The 22125-nt window shown below is 46.4% G+C and overlaps 2 protein-coding genes across 7 annotated transcripts in view; one reads left to right on the top strand and one right to left on the bottom strand.

Annotated features, from left to right (window-relative positions):
- Nucleotides 1-5421, bottom strand: part of CPSF3 (cleavage and polyadenylation specific factor 3) — a 32204-nt gene extending 26783 nt beyond the window's left edge. Inside the window, exons 1-2 of one of the 3 annotated variants that reach the window (XM_055400985.2) lie at nt 5217-5421; nt 706-769 (exon numbers count right to left, since the gene is read on the bottom strand). In XM_055400985.2, coding sequence (XP_055256960.1) covers nt 706-769; nt 5217-5266 — 114 coding nt within the window. In that variant the 5' untranslated portion in view covers nt 5267-5421. Of the gene's footprint in view, nt 1-705; nt 772-2401; nt 2465-4118; nt 4944-5216 lie in introns of those variants that run through there. The other 2 variants (XM_055400986.2, XM_088841179.1) reach the window with 2 other exon arrangements.
- A 90-nt stretch (nt 5422-5511) lies between these two features.
- On the top strand, nt 5512-20996 carry ITGB1BP1 (integrin subunit beta 1 binding protein 1). Of its 4 annotated transcripts, none has more exons than XM_055400980.2 (8): nt 5512-5657; nt 11520-11630; nt 12597-12700; nt 15617-15695; nt 17025-17161; nt 19260-19352; nt 20111-20260; nt 20752-20996. In XM_055400980.2, the coding sequence occupies exons 3-8, from the start codon at nt 12629-12631 to the stop codon at nt 20821-20823; spliced, it is 603 nt and encodes a 200-aa protein (XP_055256955.1). In that variant the 5' UTR covers nt 5512-5657; nt 11520-11630; nt 12597-12628; the 3' UTR covers nt 20824-20996. The 4 variants fall into 4 exon arrangements, with proteins under 4 accessions (XP_055256955.1, XP_055256959.1, XP_055256958.1 ...); XM_055400983.2 differs by having other exon boundaries at nt 5520-5621; XM_055400981.2 differs by having other exon boundaries at nt 5571-5695.
- The last annotated feature ends 1129 nt before the right edge of the window (nt 20997-22125 follow it).

The following is a 22125-nucleotide window of genomic DNA, read 5'->3' as shown; positions in this document are numbered from 1 at the left end:
TGCTAACTCAGGTACCTCGGCTACCAGACTAGGGCCTGGCCTACTGTCCCACTGCACAGGAGGCTGGAGTTCAGGAGGCCAGTTCCCTGGGGTCTCCCACTGGGGGTGGGGCAGACAGGTTGGCAGACCTTCAGGAATGGAAGAGGGATTTGGAAGACTTTTAGCTTAGGAGATCCAGTTGACAGTTTTACAATCTTTAGTTCCTCAGTCTAATATGTCAATGCCAAGGGGAAGTATACTAGTTTTCCACATTAACATTTTATAGACACATATACTAACCATGACATTATTCTGGGGGCTAAACAGTTAATTGCTGAATCGAAAAAACTACTGAACTAGAACAGACCTAACACTCAATGCAGACATACTGTTAATCTGACTATATTATGCTTAGTTGCTCAATCCTGTCCAACTTTTTTCAACCCCATGGACTGTAGCTCACCAGGCTCCTCTGTCCACGGGGATCCTCCAGGCAAGAATACTGGAGTGGGTAGCCACTCCCTTCTTCAGGGCATCTTCCCAACCTTGGGATTGAACCCAGGTCTCCCGCATTGCAGGTAGATATTTTACCAGTCGAGTTACCATGGAAGCCCAAGGGTACTCAAGGGGGTTGCCATGCCCTCCTCCAGGGGATCATTCCATCCCAGGGATCGAACCCAGGTCACCCGCATTGCAGGTGGATTCTTTACCATCTAAGCCACTTACCATTATTTTCCTCCCTTTGAACTCCAGAATTATACATGATCTTCCCACTTCCTGCCCAGCTCCACTATAACCATTCAAAGGAAAAAATAAAAATGATTAAAAAGCCATCAAAATGAAGCCAAATAAATTCAAACTTTGTTTTTTACAACTTTAACTATGTTCCATCTGATGACAACACTAACTTGAGACAGATGAGTTCCACAAAATTACAAAGACAGGGAAGAACAGTGTCAAGTGGGGAAAAAATGAAAAGTGACCTCTGAGAGGTCAGACTGAGAGGATCAAAGGTTAAATCCAATCTTCTGAATGTTAGGGTTAAAATGATGATGTATTTAAAATGTAAACTAGCAGTGACTCAGATGATTTAATAAGACTTTTAGAATCAGCACTTAAGTAAAAACCCATAAGCAGTTAAAAATTCTTTCATTTTAAGGTGATAATACACATTTACCAAATAGCTTAAATTTACTTATTCATACATGTGAATCTCATCCCTTTCTCCTTCTGCTTTCTGTTATTTCACTTAAAAAAGATTTCCTTTCTTCAGAATAAACAGCCTTTCTTTCCAATTATCACAAGGTTTTAGGCCTCACCAGTCTAACCCCTCGCCTTCTTTGATGCCTTATCCCAACCATTCTAGCTTGTGATTCACCCACTTATGTACCATCAGGCAGTTTTTTTGGGATTTTTGGCTGCACTGTGGGGCGTGTGGGATCTTAGTTCCCTGACCAGGGACTGAACCTAGGACTACAGCTTTGAAAGCACTAAGTCTTAGCCACTGGACTGCCAGGGAAGTCCCTCCAGCAGTTTCTATTTGCCAAGCAATGTAGATAAGCACCTAGTATATGGAAGGGCCTAATACCAGGACGCTGGCTCCAAGAATGGATATGCTACAGGACTGACATGAGATGGACGCATCCTAAGACTGAGATCCTACTTCAGAGCAGGATGCAGACAAAGAAAACCAGATGACCATAGAGCTACCGTGAGCCCCTGACCTGCCACTTTAACTGGTCCTCTGCTCTCCCTCTTTGAGTGTCCCTCCAGTTTTTGGTGCAGTTTTTCCTACAGTTGTTGGTGTAGTAACTATTTCAAACTTTCTCCCCTTTCCTAAATTTTCCCATGCTCTATCCTACTCGAGTCATGGGCTTTCTCTGTATCAAAAAATTGCACAGCTTGTCAGTTCCCTCAACTTGCCAACCCACTCACATCTCTCTCTCCTTCCACTTCTCCTGGGACAGAGAACAGACCTCTCTCTGTAAGGCTAACCTCTTCACCACGGTTCTACACTCTGCCCACTCCCTCCCTCCCTGAGTACTGACCCCCGCTACATCATTGGCTTTCCTCTTACTATCCTCTTTGACACCTGCATTTAAACATGCCAGTCCCCAAGCATATGGAAATGTCCCCAAATGAAAATCCCTTAATTCTAATCTCTAGTCTCCCTGTCCACTTACTAAAGGTTGCATACATTGAATTCTGGCTTTTTACCAACCATCCCTCTGAAACTCTCCCTGCAAAACAGCTCTTTGTTGCCAAGTGCAAAGAGCCCTTCTCAGATCCTATCTCACTCTTCTCCAGGCAGCACGTCATCTGCCCTATCCCGTCCCTCTCTGAGCCTGGTTTCTTTGACTTCACGCTCTCATCCTGCTGGTTTCCCCCTTAGCTTCCTTCATGCGGCTGCCTCTACCCATCTTTCAAAAAATGTTATTCCGAGGGTTCTCTCCTCGGCTCCTTTCTCAGTCTTTCTGATCTTCATCCTCAAGGACTTCCAATTCTCTATTTGTAGTCCAGATACAGATATTTGTTCTCCTGAATCCCAGACCTCGAACAGTCACCTGGCTTTGGTCTCTCTCGGGACACCTCACAGGCGCCTAATATTCAAATATGCCAAACAAATGTGCACCTCAAGTCCCTAGCCCATGCTCTTCTTTCTGGAACACTCTGCCCTGATATTGACATAACTGGCTCCTTTGTATCATTTGGGTCTCAGTTCAAATGTCACCTCATTTGCCCTTCAGACCACTCTATTGTAACACTTATTACTACATGATGTCATTATATCTACTTATTTATGGCTTATTTCTCATTATTAAAATGAAATCTCCATAACAGCATAGATGTCTACTTCATTCACTGCTATATAGTAAGGTGCCTGACATGCATTAAATCTCAAGAAAAACCTATTAAATGAGTAAAAACTCCCAAATTAGGAAACTTGGGAACATTACATTAAGTTAAAGAAGTCAGTTCCAAAAGATTACATGTTGCAACCCATTTATATGAATTGTCCAAAACAGGGTAATCTGCAGAGACAGGAAGGAGATTAACAGTGGCCGAGGGCTGGGCAAGTTGGAGGGCAATGATACAGGGTTTCTTTCTAGAATGATGAAAATGTCCTGGATTAGGCAGTGGTGGTGGTTATAAAACCCTGTATAGATTAAAAACTGTTTAACTGTACACTTTAAATGAGTGTGCTGATGTGATTTCAATCTCAATAAGGCTGTTATAAAACAATTTAAAATTCCCAAATTTACTCCAGACCTGCCCCATCTCGGGTACTCCTGGAGTGGGTAACACCACCAGTTACCAGTTATCCTACCTGGGAACGGGAGTCATCCTAACTCTCTTCTCTGCCCGGACTTTCCTTCCACATCTGCCCCTTCTAACGTATCTGATCACTGACAAAGCTCTAAAGCTTTCACTTCTTTACTCTCTCAGGGTTCTCTTTCCAACCCACTGCTGCTCATTTCAAGATCTCACTGCTTATCACTTGGTTTGTTTCAATCTCATCCTACTGGATTCTCTTCACTTGATCCACCTTTTTTTGTTTTTTAGCCACACGACGTGGCATGAGGGATCTTAGTTTCCCGACCAGGGATCAAACCTACATCCCTTGCAGTGGCAGCTCAGAGTCTTAACCTCTGGACCGCCAGGGAAGTCCCTTAATACACCTTTAATTCATCTGTGTCCCTGCTGCCAGAGGCAGCTTTGATCTTCCTAAAGTATAATTCCCACCACACCCCATCCTTGCTTAAGACCCTTCCTTGGCTCCCTATAACTGGTGATAAAGACTCCAAATCCTTAGTATGTATGTATACAAGGTCCTTCATAAGCTGGACTCTGACAGGCTCTACCACCTCATCTGCTTTTAGCTGCACCCACAGGGAGACTGGCCACAAAGAGACCTGTCATTTTCACAAGAGCCACTTCCTCAGCCTGGAACATCCCTGCCCCCATGCTGTGGCTGTCTTTAATTTCTAGTCAATCTCTAGGACTCAGCTCAGTGTCCTAATTTCCAGGATGCAGGATGGCATTGTCTTCTCACTGGAAATCCACCCTGCATACTCTCAGGGCCTTGGTGCAATGCCTATGTGTCCTCTTACAGTAGTCACAATTCACTGGGCACCTACCAGGAGCTCTGCTCTGCACAGTTAAGTGCTGCTCGACTTATTTCCACAGGAGGAAGTGGGTTCAGTGAGACTGCTGTCCTAGTAGTCGCTGGGGTGCGGACTGGATTTCAGGTCTGACTCCAAAGAAACTGGCCTCTATCATTCCAAACTCCCTCTCCAGTACTTTTCATTTGGCACTGCAATTCCCATCAGAAGGGTGAATTCCGTTAACTCAGCCCTGTCTTATTTGTATCCTGAGTGCCTAGTGTGCTGTTTGACACCCGCTCAGAGTTTGCAGAACACAAGAAGAGATGACAGATGTGAAGTGAGCAGCGGGCAAACTTGTGTTCCATCCCCAGTAGGTGCTCAAGGAGTTACTTAATGACAAGTGAAGGAGATACCTTCTACCTTTGGGAAAATGCACGTGTTCACTTGGTGCTAACTCCTGTCTAACAGTAAACATGTTTGTGAATTCAAACTGCGCAGTTAGGCAAGTTCTCATTTCTCTAAGCAGCATTCCAGGTCCATAAGGTGCTTCTCTGATAGAAGGCCATTTCCAATGCAAGACAAGCACTCTCTCGGTCAATCAGCGCCTGAGATATTGTCCTAACATTTCTGCCTTTTCACCTCTCCCACCTTCTACCTTCCCTATTCCCGGAGAGTTTGAGCTCTGAATGGAACTCACAAGTTCACATTTTGGCAAATATGAGTCCTGGAGGTTAACAAGCACAAGTTTAGTTCTTCCTCGCGCTGCCACAGCCTTATCCAGGTTATCATCTCACCCTGCCATCCCCAGCATCCCTGGTTCCCTCACGAGTAGCCCCTCCTGGGCGTATAGGAAAGCGCCATGCGGTCCCACCATAGGCCCTCGCCCCCCAAACCCAACATCCTATCCTCCCTTGAGACTGAAGAAAAAGCAAAATCCTATTCAACCTAGCAGGCCCCTTCCGATTCACAGTTCATCAAACCGTTGCAGCCGCAGAGGCCTGGCCCGCAGGTGCGAGCCAGAAGCAGGCTGCCGAGGCAAGCGGGCCTGGGGCGGGGGGGCGACTGAGGCCAACCATTGGGTTCCCCTCCTCGCCTCACAGTCACGGCTTCAGTCCCTCTCAGGTCCCTTACAGGGGTCGGATCAGCAGCTGGTCACTCTCCTCTGCAGGAATCGCGGACATCTCAGAAGTCCAAACGGGAATGAGGAACAACAGGCCGCAGGAGTCTTTCTAAACTAGAAGAAAAGACAGAGAGATCCTAAGACGAAAGAACCACCCCAGTTCCATCCCACGAGAGCACAACTTCCGGCATCTCTGCACCCGCGACACTAGGCTCCTCCCTCCGACTTCCGGTCGCAGAACCCAACTCGCAAGGCTCCTCCCCGCCTAGGCTTCTGGGCACCTGGGGCGGGGTCCGGACTGCGCCTGCGCGAGGCTTCGGGGGTGGGGCCAGGTGGGCAGGGCTCCGGGGCCCGGAAGAGCTGGCGCTGGAATTAGAACCGGAGGGGCCGCCGCGGCTCCTCCGGCTGCCCAGGCGGTGCGTGTCTGACGCCTGAGCGCAGACCGCGCGGAGGTGAGAGCCCGGCTGTCGCCGCGCTCGGGCTGAGCGTGGTCAGGATCGCGGGCCTTGAGGGTGGCGCCGGCAGGGAGGCCAGCGGCGCGGGGCGGATGGGTGGTGCCGCCGTCTCTGCAGGGATCCGCCTTCCGCGGGCCCCGGGCCCCGGGCCCCGGGGGCAGCGCCAAACGGGGGGCGGGAGCCGCGCAGCGGGCCTGGGCCTGAGGTTGGAGGCAGGGCCCTGGGCCGATCACTGTCTGAGTTGGGACTGCGGCTCCGGTGACGACGGGTGTGGCGTCTGGCTGGACCCTGTCGGAAGGCGATGGGGTGCGAGCACCCGCGGGGCTGTTCCCCGCGCCCTGCCCTGATCTGAGCTCAGGGCGACGAAGAGCGGCCGCCTTTTTTTCTGCGGGGTCCTGTCCGTTTCTCCGCGCGCTGGGGTTTTCCCCGCAGCGCGGGGCTGGGGCTGTGTCTGTCTGTTGTCCAGCCCACCAGCACGTGACAGGCGCTCACGACGGCGACGGATACCTGGGAGCTGGGTGGGGTCTGCGAGGGGCTTTGGCGGCAACTCTACCGAGGCTCCAGATTTGGCCTCAATCGTGTGAGAGTTGGGCCATAAAGAAAGCTGAGTGCGGAAGAATTGATGCTTTTGAACTGTGGAGAAGACTTGAGAGTCCCTTGGACTACAAGGAGATCCAACCAGTCAATCCTAAAGGAAATCAATCCTGAATATTCATTGGGAGGACTGATATTGAAACTGAAACTGGAATACTTTGGCCACCTGATGTGAAGAACTGACTCATTGGAAAAGACCCTGATGCTGGGAAAGATTGAAGGCAGGAGAAGGGGACGACTGAGGATGAGATGGTTGGATGGCATCACTGACTCGATGAATATGCGTTTGAGTAAGCTCTGGGGAGTTGGTGATGGACAGGGAGACCTGGTGTGCTGCAGTCCATGGGGTCATAAAGAGTCAGACACGACTAAGTGACTGAACCGAACTGATTATTCACCTTGTGGCCTTGGACACGATGCTTAATAAACTTAGAGCTTTGGCTGCCTCATTTGAAAGGGGCTGTAATATTGCAACCTTGCTAGTCAGTAGAGAGGGTCAGAGGTACTGTGTAACAGCATAAGTACATATATATATGTAGCATTTTTTGTTGCTTGGTAGTGTCTGACTTTGTTGCGACCCCATGGACTTTGGGCTTCCCAGGTGGTGCTAGTGATAAAGAACCTGCCTGCCAATGCATGAGATGTAAGAGACAGTGGTTCGATCCCTGGGTTGGGAAGATCCCCTGGAGAAGGAAATGGCAACCCACTCCGGTATTCTTACCTCCATGGATGAAGGCACCAGGCGGGCTACAGTCCTTGGGATCACAAAGAGTCGGACACAACTGAGCTCCTGAGCACGGACTGTTAGCCCTCCAGGCTCCTCTGTCCGTGGGATTTCCCAGGTAATAATACTGGAGTGGGTTGCCATTGCTTTCTCCAGGGGATCTTCCCCACCCAGGGATCGACCCCCGGACTCCTGCATTGTTGGCAGGAGGATTCTTTACTGCTGAGCCACCAGGGAAACACACACACACATACATATACATGTAGATACCTCTATGTATGTGTGTATACGGCATTTAGCACTGGGCAGCAAATGGTAGGTATTCAGTATGTGGAAGTTGTCATCTGGGTATTATCTCACAAGAAAGTTCTCTAGTTGGCTAGCTTGGCCTCTGTCAGGCTGTGCCAGGCATCGGGTATACAGAGATGACCTAGCTTTGGTCTTTGATGCACTCACAGTTCTGAGATAGTTAAAAGTGGGCAGTAGCCAACTCATGCTAAGATCAACATGTGGAGGACCATCCCTTAACCCAGCTTGGAAGCCTTCTAGAAGAAGTCTGAACTGAGTCTTGACAGGTGACCAAAGTTAGCAGATCAAGTAGAAGGTGGAAGGGTATTGTAGGCAGAAGGAACAGCAGGAGCCAAGTGTGGAAACAGGGAGCATAATGCATGCTGAGAACCTCAAGCAGTTCTGCATCCTTACATATTAGGTGAGTGTGAAGCTGATTGTGGAAGACGAGACTGGAGAGTGGAGAGGTTGATGTGAGCCAGGTCATGCAGGACCGACTGTGCTTGTCCTGGCAAAGAACCTTGACTTCAGGCTTTAACTTTGAGGAGCCAGTGAAAGATTTTAAGTTGGTTACATGGCATCTGACTTGAGTTTTAAATACATCATTTTAGCTGGAGCTTAGTGATAGATTTGAAATGGCAAGAAGTCCAGCTGGGACTGATACCAACCAGTGGTCTTAGCCTTCCCTAATCAATAGAAATTGATAGGAGGCCAGTCAAGAAATTCAGGCAAAGCTTGGCCAGAGGGTAGGGGTGTGTCTAGGGGTCAGGCAGGAGGGGTGGCTTTATGTGGTTTGCCCACCCCTTTGGTGGTGGTCAAATTGCCAACATTTGTTGGATCATTGAAAAAGCAAGAGAGTTCCCGAAAAACATCTGCTTTATTGACTACTCTAAAGCCTTTGACTGTGGATCACAACAAACTGTGGAAAATTCTTAAAGAGATGGGAATACCAGACTACCTTATCTGCCTCCTGATAAATCTGTATGCAGGTCAAGAAGCAACAGTTAGAACCAGACATGGAACAACGGACTGGTTCCAAATCAGGACCTCAAAGTACTCCTTGCTTATTGTCACCTTGCTTATTTAACTTCTATGCATAGTACATCATATGAAATGCCAGGCTGGATGAAGCACAAGCTGGACTCAAGATTGCCAGGAGAAATATCAGTAACTTCAGATATGCAGATGACACCACCCTTATGGCAGAAAATGAAGAGGAACTTAAAAGCCTCTTGATGAAAATGAAAGAGGAGAGTGAAAAAGCTGGCTTAAAACTCAACCTTCAAAAAACAAAGACCATGGCATCCAGCCCCATCACTTCATGGCCAGTAGATGGGGAAATAGTGGAAACAGTGACAGACTTTCTCTGCTTGGGCTCCAGAATCACTGCAGACGGTGACTGCAGCCATGAAATTAAAAGACGTTTGCTCCTTGGAAGGACTGATGTTGAAGCTGAAATTCCAATACTTTGGCCACCTGATGCGAAGAACTGACTCATTTGAAAAGACCCTGATGCTGGGAAAGATCCAAGGCGGGAGGAGAAGGGGACGACAGAGGATGAGTTGGTGATGGATAGGGAGGCCTGGCATGCTTCTGTCCGTGGGGTCGCAAAGTCAGACATGACTGAGCAACTGAACTGAACTGAACTTGGTGGTGGTGAGTGCAGGAGGCATGTACAGTACCCTGGTTTTGCTCCTCAGAAATGGCAGTTGGGTTTTTGGTCTTTTTGTGTCTTGTCCAGAATTTGCCCCAACTGCACGTGTATTGTTATTGAGTTGCTAAGTTGTGTTCTACTCTTTGTGACCCCATGGACTGCAGCACGCTAGGCTTCCTGTCCTCCATTCTCTCTCAGAGTTTGCTCAGATTCATGTCCATTGAGCCAGTGATGCTATCTTACTGTCTTCATCCTCTGCTGCCCGCTTCTCCTTTTGCCTTCAATCTTTCCTACTATCAGTCTTTTCCAATGAGTCAGCTCTTTGCATCAGATTACCAAAGTATTGGAGCTTCAACATCAGTCTTTCCAGTGACTATTCAGGTTTGATTCCCTTTAGGATTGACTGATTTGATTTCTTTGCTATCCAGGAGATTCTCAGGAGTCTTCTCCAGCACCACAATTCAAAAGCATCAATTCTTCAGTACTCAGCGTTCTTTATGATCCAACTGTCACATCTATACATGACTACTGGAAAAATCATAGCATTGATTATATGGACCTTTGTCTGCAAAGCTATGTCTCTGCTCTTTAATATGCTGTCTAGGTTTGTCATAGCTTTTCCTCCAAGATATTTGTGCATGCCTGCACATGGTTGTTTTTAGTTCCATATAGTTTCTTCATATTTTGTTGCTCAAGGAGGCATTTGTCCAGATGCAAGCATTGCAGCAAAGGGTCCCAGGCCCCAACCTGTCTCAGGACAGGGTCCCTCTCCCTTGAAATGTCTCCTGGAGGCTGGTGAATTCCTTAAATTGCATTCCAGACTTTGTGCATTTTTTATGGGTTAAGGGTCTGTCACTTTCATCAGATAATGAAAAAGTATTTCTATGTAACCATAGTCTAGAACAGTGCAGGCCCTGTTTGATTCATGTATAATCTACAGATGGTAGCATCAGTGCGTCTCGGGTTTAACTGGATGTGGGGCGGGAGGACAGTGAGGGGTTGGTGGTTTCCCACTTTATACCAGAAATAATGTAATTTACTGAAAGGGAGAGGAGCAGGTGTGGAGGGGAAGACGGGTTCTGCTTTAGGCATTTCTGCCTTTGATGAGTCTGTGCAACATCCAAGTGGCAGTATCTTTGGCCTCATTTTTATGCACGAATAATTCAGAGACGAGAATGATTTGCTTAATGAAGAACATGCATCAAAATAGTGGCAGATATCAAAGGCTTTCATAAGTGCTTTCCCCCTACAGCTTCTAGACTAATGATAAAAAAAGAAAGTCTTATGAGTTGCCAAGGCCTTATAATGTAGTGACTTTCAAATCATTCTAGTATTCTAGGGGTTTGAATAGATGCTTTGGGAATCCATAACAATACTGTCAAATTTTTAACAATCATTAAAATTGATATATATATGGACTTGAAATGTATTGTGCTTAACTGTGCTATACAACAACATTTTAAGCAATCAGATCATGGTGCTTTATGCTGCTCGGGTAACCCAGTTTTGGACAGACCTTGGAATAAGGCTCTCTTGCCTTCTCTAACGGAAAAGTATCCTGCAACGGTGAAGCTCTCGTTGGCAACAAAGTTATCCAACAAGTCACCCACCAGAGCTTTCCTAGTCGTCTCCCTCTTTTTACTCTTACACTCTGGAGCTAGTTCCCTACCCAGCAGCCAGTCATCTTTCTAAAACAGAAATTTGCTCGTATCCCTGAATGCTCTTTGAAACCTTCCAGAGTCTTCCTGTGAAACCCCGAATAAAACCGCAACTTCTGCTGTGGCCTGCGAGGTGTTCTGTGGCTCTGTCTCGCCTGAGCCTGTCCCTCCGCCTCCTGTTCTTAGTCGTTCTGGCGTCTCACTGGTCCTCACGTCAGATGGCATCCCTCAGGACCTCTGCACTTGCCATGAGCTCCACTCACAGTGCTTCTTCTCCACGTCATGTCTGCTCCTGCTTCTCTCAGGTCTTAGCTGTCACCTCCTCAGAACGTCTATTTTTCTGTCTCAAAGAGTCACCCCTTCCTTTGATCACTATCTCCTTAACTTGCTTTGGTTCCCCTTAGAGCAATTATTATTTCCAAATAATGTGTTTGATACTTGGTTTTCATGTTGGTCTGGCTACTCCCTGTAAAAATGAGCCCCCTGGACTTCCCCGGTGGTCCAGGGGTTAGGGCTCCTTGGTTCCAGTGTGGGGGGTACAAGTTTGATTCCTGGTGGGGGAACTAAGGTCCCACACCGAAAAAAATAAAATTAATTAAAAATAAATAAAAAGTAAGCTCCCTGAGGTCAGAGACTGTATCCGTCTTGTTCATTGGTGTAGTCCTAGCACCTGGTAGGTGCGTGCTGGCCACTGAGGAAAGGATGAATGCATGAATGAGTTGGGTGTTCTTGCTACCCCACAAATGAGGCAAAAATAGAGAAATAAATTGGATGATGGGGCTGATCAAAATGCTTGGGCTCAGGAGTCAAGTCTAAGGTCAGATGCTTGTGAGTGGACTTGGTGGTGAGGGGTGGGAAGGGGAGTATCTCCAGATTCACTGGGAGAAACTGTTCATTGGAGAGGGCCATTCACTGATTTACTCATTCCTTTCCTTCATCAGGTATCCTGTTTTTCTCTCAAGAACTGACCATGTCAGAGTGAAAGGAAGCTATCTTTGCAGACTGCTGCCTGTGGAACCTTTGAAGACGATAGAATAGCATTCGATTCTGCAGTAAGCAGACCCCTTTTCCCTCTGTAGAATCAGTCTTTGGTAAACATTTGTTAGTTTCTCGAATTCATACATTCTCCTGAAAGATGGGTCACAGTTCCCTCATCTGTGAAACGTGGATTCTAACCTCCCTTCTATAACCCCCTTTGGGGGTTGGGGGCAGAGCCCAGCAGGATAGACGCAGACGGACCCTCAGAGAACACTTGGCGCAGACTCCGGGTGTCTCCAGATGCTGTGAGGATTAAGTGAGACAGTGGGAAAGCACTTGAACTATGAAACGTTTTTCTGGCCAGTTCATCATTTTCAAGTATAATATGCTTGCTTCTATGAAATGGGCAAGGAGAAATAGTTCATTAAAGATCTACATAAGGCTGACTCTGGGATATTTAATATCACCTCCTTCCTGGTCTTACTGGAATGAGGCGAGAGGTAGCACCCGACATTATTGTCATGTCTGCCTTTCCGTAAACATAATTTAAGACTTTAAGAAAAATGCACCAAACCCCAAAGGCGTTAGTGCTTTCAGTTCTTGGCCCTGCTGTTTACAGAACAGGAAGCGGAGACGGTAACTGATCTCAGAATCTTGGCTGATAAACTAATATGTCACGTATTTTACTAACGTCTGCGCTTGATTAAAGAGAAGGCAGGCACTTTGACTGTTTTGAGACTAGATGACAGGTGTCTGGGACTTCTGATTGGTGCTCTTCATACTTCTAGAGATGACAAAAAAGTTCCTACCTTTCAGGTTCACTGGGTTAAAACTTTGTGATTCAAGAAAAGTATAAGAATGAAATAGTATCCAAATTTTGTGGGTTGTGGGTTGGCGGGGAGTATTTATGTTTTAAGAAAAAGGAGTATACCAGGGAACTGGGAGGAATTGATGGTTATTATTTAATTTTATTCCTATTATGTGTAAGGGGATTTAAAGTTGCTTCTTTCCACGTGTCTAAACGACTCTTGCTCTTCCAGAGGAGCGCCTGCACATTGAGCAATGGTGGAAGATGTTTCGGAAAGGCAAAAAGCGCCACAGCAGCAGCAGCTCCCAGAGCAGCGAGATTAGTACGAAGAGCAAGGTGGGTGGTGGAGCGGAGGCGGGTCCTAGGGAGGATTGCCCCTCCTGAGCGGTGCTGTGCAAAAGGCGCTGGGCACAGCAGACCTGCTGATGGTCTTCATACTGGAGGTTTTTACAGTCTTCTTTTTTTGCACAAGATACATCCTGCATTTGATTTAATTTTGTTTTGGTAGATTTTTCTGAGGTCCTTAAATCCACTAATGTAGATGAATTGGGACCTGTGAGAGGTCTCACTGAAACACTAGTCAAGGAAATTGACAGGCAGTCAGGAAACTGGATGTCTTGAATTCTAGGGCTTGAGGTGTGTCTGTGTCATTATAATTCTGTGTCCCCCGCGGGGAGTGAGTTGGAGAGTGAGGCAAATGTGCTGATTTGATTGTTCAGGGCCCTCAGAGTCCCAAGTCCTGGCCCACTGGACTAGGACTAGAAAACTGAAACTGAAGTCACTCAGTCGTGTCCGACTCTTTGCAACCCCATGGACTGTAGCCTGCGAGGCTCCTCTGTCCAGGGAAATTCCAGGCAAGAATATTGCAGTGGGTTGCCATTTCCTTCTCCAGGGGATCTTCCCAACCCAGGGATCGAACCCAGGTCTCCTGCATCGCAGGCAGATGCTTTACCATCTGAACCACCAGGGAAGCCCCCAGGACTAGAAAGCCTTTTAAAAATCATTCTTCATCCTTGTGAGCTCCCGGTTGTGAAAGGTGTCTGTGCCCAGAACCTGGATTGGGCAAGGCAGGTGGCAGGAGAGGAGCCCAAGGCCCAGCACCTCCAGGGGGTGCCTCTTGCCAGCCTGTGGGCAGTGCCCTGGGTGAGGATAGCCATATTCAGGGAAGAACACGACACCACTGCCCTACAGGAATTTCCATCAGGTGGGAGGGCTGAGCTCTCAGCATGGAGCCGAAACCACGGAAACCTGACATTTTTGAAGTCTGGTGCAGTCTGGGAATGGGACAACTAGTTTTTCTTTAAGGTGTCTAAACTCCTGAAGCTCACAGAGAATCACCATGCTGTTACCTCAGCGTGAGGCCCGCAGGCTTGAACTGGGCCCAGTTTCCTATTTTCTAGTTCAGAAAATGGAGAAGGGGAGACGCACGGACCTGCTGCTGGCCCAGTCGGACCAGAGCTTGTGTGCTGATTCAAGGATCTGCCGCCCTGGCAGGGTAGGGGTGCTGGGGGGATGCAGGAAGACCCATGCCCCGGAGTGAGGTCTTATCCCCAAGTGACGGGGAGTCTCGTGTGGCTTCTATGCAGGTCTGTGACTGTTACACGTGTGCTCTAGGGTGAAGTAAGCTTCTGCTCTTGTCATTCAGAACCAGGGGAGATAGGCCAGTTTCTCCCTTCCCTTCCTCCTTGCTCAGGGGGTCGCTAGGTTCTGGCCTTCTCCTGCATGTGGGGGTAACTGGAAGCACAAAAGCTCGCTCTGTTACTCCCTTCCCAGAAGGCAGCCTGCCTCTGTAACAGCATCTTAATTCTAGCTCCCCTTCCTTCACTCTTTGAATATTCAGATTTTTTCCAGGTTGTCAGAACCACAGAAATATGATGATGACCCTCTCTGTGCATACAGCTCTGCTGTTGTTTGAAAGTGAAAGTCACTCAGTCGTGTCCAACTCTGTGACCTCATGGACTATACAGTCCATGGAGTTCTCCAGGCCAGAATACTGGAGTGGGTAGCCTTTCCCTTCTCCAGGGGATCTTCCCAACCCAGGGATCGAACCCAGGTCTCCCGCATTGTGGGCGGATTCTTTACTATCTGAGCCACAACGTGATGATGACCCTGTTTATGCATATAGCTCTGCTCTTGTTTCAGATTCCCAGAAATGCAATTATTAAGAAAGCGAAGAAATAAATCTGAAGATTTGATACATTTTTACATTCATTTTGATTCACTTCTTAAAGATCTGAAAATTTGACTGTACTTTTAAAATGCAATTTTGAATTGAAGTGTAAAAAAGTGATTTTTTTTTTTTTTTTTTCCTTTTTGGCCAAGCAGCTTGCGGGATTTTAGTTCCCCACCCAGGGTTCAACTCTTGGCCCCGGCAGTTAAAGTGCTGAGTCCTAACCCCTGGACCACCAGGGAATTCCCAAAAAGTGATTTTTTTTTTTAATCAAATGTTTTTACTTATTTCTAAAAAATTAAGCACACTGAGAGTATGATTCTGTAGAACAAACTACACTGACACCTATGATTCTCTGAATTTTGCTGAACAGTTTCATTGATTTTTCTTTGTACTTCACATCACAGTTATTCTCTGGTCTGTTGTTCCACCTGTGTTTACCTGCTGGGGCCAGGTAGTAGTTGGAGACATTGTGATACTGGGGTGAGGGGCAGGACCACCTGTGTTTACCTGCTGGGGCCAGGTAGTAGTTGGAGGCATTGCGATACTGGGGTGAGGGTCAGGAGACGGGTTGAGATCTGGGGTGACTAGACGTAACCTTGGGTAAATCACTTCACTGCTCTGCGTCTCTCTGCTCATTTACTAAACAGGAGAACACTCCCTGCCTGCATTCTGCACAGAGTTCTTCTTGGGTTCTGTGGAAATAATGTGAGAGTGAAGTATAGATTTTCACATATGATGTGAAATCTCAAGTCTCAATACGATGTAAATATCAACTGTCTTATAAGGCTATAGAGGTAATGTCTTTAATTTAAACTGAAAGTGTTGATCCTAGACCTATTACTGTGTTATGGGAAGAGCAGTTGGGATTATGGGTTTGTTTTTTTTATTTTAAGTTTGCTATGGAATTTGTCTTCAAAAGAATCTGTTACAGTCAATGTGCATAAATAACTGACCTGATTTTATTCATGTTAATTCAGTGATAGTAAATAAGTCATTTGAATGTTTGGTAAAAAACTTGAAAGAAGATAGTGCTTCTAATTATGTTTAAAATATTTGTTTGTTTGGTTGTTATTTCTCAGTCTGTAGACTCCAGCCTTGGGGGGCTCTCACGGTCCAGCACGGTGGCAAGCCTCGACACCGATTCCACCAAGAGCTCAGGTATGGATGGAGGTGGGATCATTTATCATCTCGGGCTTTTAACTGAAGTTCACAGGGTTTTACCAGAGTGGACAAGGAGTTCTTGAGTATTTGGGGTTTTCTTTCTCTGCTCTGTCATTTTTGATAAGAGTTCAGAAATGGCCCAGGATCTGGTGGAAGGTGGGTTGGGGTGAGGAATGGGTGGTGAAAGCCACGGGAGCAAGCTGCTCGCAATGGTTGTGGAGCAAAATTATGTGTGGCTACTTGGTAGTGACAGTTTAGAAGTATTAGAATAGCTTTGTTAAGAAGTGGGCTGGTGGAGGGTGAATTATTTTGGAGTTACATTGTTTGCGGGGGCTAGGACAATGTCCTGCTGATTAAAAAGACTAAGGAGCCTTGTACCCAGAGATGTACCAGCTCGTTAACATCAAGAGCACATGGTTATAAGCAGGGGTCTGTCACTGACCCTTGGAAACATTTATGCAGCCTCCTGAAAGAAACAGCTCTGTAGAAATCAAAAGGTGGCTTCTAACCCACCTGTCAGCTGGTGTCTAACTGGAAACCTACTACATTCGTTTTGTTATACAAAATCCTTCTACTTCTTTTGGGATCACCGACAACTCAGTCCATGCAAGGTGGTGAGAGCAGGAGAGGTGTGAAAGGGGATGTGGCATCATAAGGTCTGTTGTCTTTACTTGCAGGTGCTTTGAAATGTTAAAAACGTGGGCCTCTTTTTATCACGTAAACATGATCTAAGAATGACCACATAGTATTCCCTTGCTATGTCAGATGTTGTAAATCCTTTGTGGTACCTTGTACTGGCTGGACTTTATGGCACATGGAGTTCTTCACCTGTTACCATCTGGTCCTGTCTGGCATTGCTTCATCTACACTGGGGGAAAGAAAGCCTGGTCTTTTCTGGCTGAATGGGAGAGGTAGATCAGGTTTCCTGAATCAGGAAAGAAAGTTAAAGTTCACATGGGAAAGTGGGAGAAGAAACCAAAAAAATAATCAAATGTCATATGCATTTTAAAGGTGCTCAATCATTGTCAAGCTGACATTTTAGTTTTCTTCTTTTTGATGAAGAAGTGAAGGCTATTAATACTTAATTTATTCCTACTGAGATTTTATACATTTAGTACATTGTGAGTCATCAGGAAAAGGTTAGTGAGAATTCAAGTTCTTTCCCATTGCATCAAAGAGTTTGCATTTAAAAATTTTTAATTTTTATTAAAGGTTTAGTTCTAATGATACAGTTGATTTCCTGTGTGGGGAGGGGTTAAAAATACCCTGTAACACAGCTGTTTCTTTTGAAGTCTTACTCTTAAACGATCTTTCTTTCACCTTTAGGACAAAGCAACAACAATTCAGACACCTGTGCAGAATTTCGAATAAAGTATGTTGGTGCCATTGAAAAACTGAAACTCTCAGAGGGGAAAAGTCTTGAAGGGCCACTGGACCTGATAAATTATATAGATGTTGCTCAGGTAAAAAAAAAAAGTTCTGTTTTCTCAGATTCTGGGGTAAATTCGTGGCTTTGGAGACAGAAGACACTCTTCCAGTCTCTTCACTGCTTCTCCTGAAGCCAGCTTTTATCACTGTTAAGATGTCATTGAGCGCTGTGGTCAGAGGAGGGACCTGGGGACTGAGTCGCGGAGGAACACAGGGACTTAGTTCCTTCCTGCCAACAGTGGTGTTTTACTCTTTCTGGGGCTGACTGAGGATGTCTCTTTGTTTCAACGGGGAGCTGAGCGCAGTGAGTGCACACCACAGGCTTAGCTCTAGAACACTCTGGTAAGTCTTAACTGTGTCTCCATGGAACTATTTTCAGTTATTTGAATGAGCAATCTCATTCATGGTGTTGAACTCCCATATTTCTCTATTCATACCCTGTCTCCAACAAGGATTGAGGTGAGGTGGGTTTTGAAAATATATCCCAGCCGAGAAAATAAAAGAATAAATTCATCACGAAGGAAAATTTAGTGTGACAATGAAGACAAAGGTGTAAGGTTTGTGCATAAAGTATTGTGAGGTCGGTCCTCTTACCAGTGAAGGGAGTGGAGGACTGGAAGCCTGAAGGCTGTCCACAGTCGGTTGCTCCCCAAGTCTCTAGAAGATGGAACTGCCCATCTTTGTGTTCATGAACAAAGGGATGTTACTGCAATGGGAAGGTCCGCTTACCAAATCTGTGGAGTGTTGGTCACTCCTAAGATCATGTGGTCTCTTAACGCGTGGAGGTGCGCTCGTTTCATGTGCCATTTCATGTCCTCCTGAAGGAAGTCTCCTCTGTCTGAGGGGAAGTCAGCCAGTCTAATCCGCCGTTGACCAGGCAACTAACACGATTATCCCAGCATTTTACTTTGGAATCTATAAAGTCATTCCCACATCGTGCAAGCAGCAACTAATAGTCTCCTGAAAGTTTGCTAATCAGGCTCCCCCCGCCCGCCCCCCACAAAGTACACTAGGATTATTTTCACACTGACAGGGGCTGCTCAGTCTCTTCACAGCACTGTAAAATTGGGCTTGTCAGAACTTCACAACTGACAGCATTGTTGTGGATTCTTGGAGTTGCTTTACGCTGTGTGAGAGGTGATAGGCATGAGGGTATGCTTGCGTGTGAGGACCCAAGAACTAAGGTAGGCGGGCACCGCTCCTGACTGCAGGCAAACGGTTCCGCAGAAACGCTGACTGTGTGGAACATCTACTGATGGTTGACAGCACGTATTTATTTTAGAGAAGACAAGTCAGGTACACTAAGCAGATAAAATGTGATAATCTGCTAGGAAAACCATCAGGCATTATCTGCTGTCTTCCTTGTTTCTGAAGAGCTCAAAATACTGATGGATGTTTTCAAGAGCCGAAAAACCATTTGTCAAGCTGTATTTATTCGCCCAAAGCCCTGGGACACTGGGATAACCAGACATATCAACACCTGGGTAGGATATAAACCGGTTGAGAATGGTTCCTACAGTGTGTTTCGTATTATTTAACATGATGACATTATGGTAGACTTTGAAAAAGGAGCCTTACATTTTTCTAATGTAAATATACAAGCCCCACTGGTATCTGTGAGGAGTGTCAGTTTACAAACAAGAACCATGGGGCACATGCTGCTAAGTCACTTCAGTCGTGTCCGACTCTGTGTGACCCCATAGAGGGAAGCCCACCAGGCTCCCCTCTCCCTGGGATTCTCCAGGCAAGAACACTGGAGTGGGTTGCCATTTCCTTCTCCAATGTGTGAAAGTGAACTCACTCAGTCGTGTCCGACCCTTAGCAACCCCATGGACTGCAGCCTACCAGGCTCCTCCATCCATGGGATTTTCTAGGCAAGAGTACTGGAGTGGCTTGCCATTGCCTTCTCCATGGGGCACATGGATCTGGTCAAATTTGTGGACTTCTTACTGAAAAAAAAAAAAAGGGTGGCGGGTATTTCTTCTGCCTCTTTGGAAAGAAGAGGGCTGAGCTGTTGTGTGCAACACATTCTTTAAAGAGTTTGGGTTTGCGATGGCCAGATGCTAAAACTGACTAATCAGAATCAAGAAGGAAACATAATTTTTTAAAATGTAATTTATTTTTACTTTAAAGCAAGATGGAAAGTTGCCCTTCGTTCCTCTGGAGGAAGAATTTATTATGGGAGTTTCCAAGTACGGTATAAAAGTGTCCACATCAGATCAGTATGTAAGTAATTTAATTAAAGGGGAAAAGGGGCTTTATGTATTGGGGAGCTCAGACCAGGAATGGGCTTCTTGTAGTTAGATCTGCCCGTTTACAGAGTGGTTGGTTTGTCATCATTCCTGGCAGCTGGCCTTAAAAGTGACCAGTTTCCTAGGGTAGATGATTAGAGGCTTTTGTTTCTGTGTCAGGCCCAAGCCAGGGCTTCCCAGGTGATGCTAGTGGTAAAGAACCCACCTGCCAATACCGGAGATGGGTTTGATCCCTGGGTCGGGAAGATCCCTTGGAGGAGGGCCTGGCAACACACTCCAGTATTCTTGCTGGGAGAATTCCATGGAGGAGCCTAGCTGTAGTCTGTAGGGTCTCAAAGAGTCAGATACAACTGAAGCGGTTTAGCACAGCACAGGGGCCAAGTCCCCACCCCGCCCCGCCCTGCCCCACAACCCACGGCTGGTCCGTCGTGCATTTTCAGCTTAGGACCCCATGCCAATTCAGAGCAGCTGTCAGCTGTGTGTAGAAAACAGGGCTGTGAATTCAGATTGTCTCAGTCTTTTTAGAACTTATGTAGGAAGGCATGATTCTAAAGGCAAATTGGCCTCTAACTAAGCTCATCGGAATGTCCCTTTTGGTGAAAAACCTATAAAACCCCTATGTTCAGCCAGATAGATCCATAGATTCTGTTTAAAGCTTCATGGTAAACTCTGCACTGGAAAATGTGGACATGTGAAGAAATAGCACGGTCCTTCTTCCCCTGACCTCTGCAGGACGTTCTGCATCGGCATGCTCTGTATTTAATCATCCGGATGGTGTGTTATGATGATGGTCTCGGGGCAGGAAAGAGCTTACTGGCTCTGAAGACCACAGATGCAAGCAACCAAGAATACAGCCTGTGGGTTTACCAGTGCAACAGCCTGGTAAGTCTCCTTGGTTAGTAGTCTCATCCATCAAACCAAGTGGTAAAACCAGATTATTTAGATTTCTCAAAGGCAGAAGAGATGCTGTCTGTCATGTTGTCTGATACCTGGCATAATGGGAATGCGTGTATCAGGCAGCAGGTCAGCCAGCGGACCAGCCTACTGCAGGCTGTAAGCTGTTAGCCCAGAAGCAGCACTCGTGCCTCATGAGTGAATGCAAAGCACATGAGCAGAAGGGGTGTGTCCTCCACTGACAGCCCCGCTTTCCTGCACCTCGTTGTCCTGACTCTTGAGGGTCCCTCCCAATGGCCGCGGGTCCTGTGGTTACCGTGTGCAGTTACTAAAGGGGCCCGGGAAGTGGTGACCCAGGCAGGCCGTGTCCTGGACGTCCCCACACTGGCGGTGTGTAGGTTTAGGACAGGTGTTAGGGGGTCTGATCTAGTGGGAACAGACTTACTAATTCTTTTACTGTATCTTTTCACTTAATGTAGGAACAAGCACAAGCAATCTGCAAAGTTTTATCCACTGCTTTCGACTCTGTATTGACTTCTGAGAAACCTTGAATTCTGCAGTCAAGGGGGAAGTAAGCTTCATGTGCACATTCAGCTGTTTTCTCAATAGTTTGTTTCCAGTCTGCAGTGTTGAACTGTTACAGAAATATGAGCGATCTTTTGCTCTCAATTTTCTGAAGAAAATGCAGTGTATAAAATACCAGTCATTTGTTTTTCTAGTAAAATGTGTCTTATTTAACAGCGAATTAACTCATTGAAGTTACCTACCTACTAGGACTCAAAAGAGCAACATCATTTGTTGCTTTTAGACACAAATAAGCCTAATGAATTTTATGTGAGGTGAGAAATGACCATGGAGAACTTTCTGAGGGAGACCCAGGCCATCTGTCTTGCAGCACTGGCTGGTGACACAGTCTCATCAGCTCGGAGCTCTAACAGGCAGAGGTCTGGTCCAGCGACCCAGGAATCATGCTGGTTTGAAACAGTGATGCTGTCAACTCAAGTCACAAAAAGGGAAACTTTAAAAGGTGTATTGTCAGAATAACCTGTGAGCAAACCACAATAGTAAACCACAGTAATTATCTTTGAAAACCCTCAAAGATTACTGATCATGTTAGAAGTGATACACTGTGAAGAATTTCATGTTCAGTAGACTAGTGTACTTTTTTAAAAAGACTTTTTATATACAGTGTTTTACTAAAGACTAAAGGGGGCTGCAGCCAGGAAATTAAAAGACGCTTACTCCTTGGAAGGAAAGTTATGACCAGCCTAGATAGCATATTAAAAAGCAGAGACATTACTTTGCCAACCAAGGTCCGTCTAGTCAAGGCTATGGTTTTTCCTGTGGTCATGTATGGATGTGAGAGTTGGACTGTGAAGAAAGCTGAATGCCGAAGAATTGATGCTTTTGAACTGTGGTGTTGGAGAAGACTCTTGAGAGTCCCTTGGACTGCCAGGAGGCCCAACCAGTCCATTCTAAAGGAGATCAGTCCCGGGTGTTCATTGGAAGGACTGATGCTAAAGCTGAAACTCCAATACTTTGGCCACCTCATGCAAAGAGTTGACTCACTGGAAAAGAGTCTGATGCTGGGAGGGATTGGGGGAGGGAGGAGACAGGGACAACAGAATGAGATGGCTGGATAGCATCACCGACTCGATGGACATGAGTTTGAGTGAACTCCGGGAGTTGGTGATGGACAGGGAGGCCTGGCGTGCTGTGATTCATGGGGTCGCAAAGAGTCGGACACGACTGAGCGACTGAACTGAACTGAAAGGGGGCTGGCTTCCCAGGTGGCGCTAATGGTAAAGAACTTGCCTGCCAATTCAGGAGACGAAAGAGACGTGGTAGTTAGA

Source organism: Moschus berezovskii, chromosome 11, assembly GCF_049115385.1.
Source record: "Moschus berezovskii isolate FMDL1 chromosome 11, NW_MosBer_1.0, whole genome shotgun sequence".
Lineage (NCBI taxonomy): Eukaryota > Metazoa > Chordata > Mammalia > Artiodactyla > Moschidae > Moschus > Moschus berezovskii.
The sequence above is the reverse complement of the archived record's forward strand: the minus strand, read 5'-3'. Positions and strand labels throughout refer to the sequence as shown.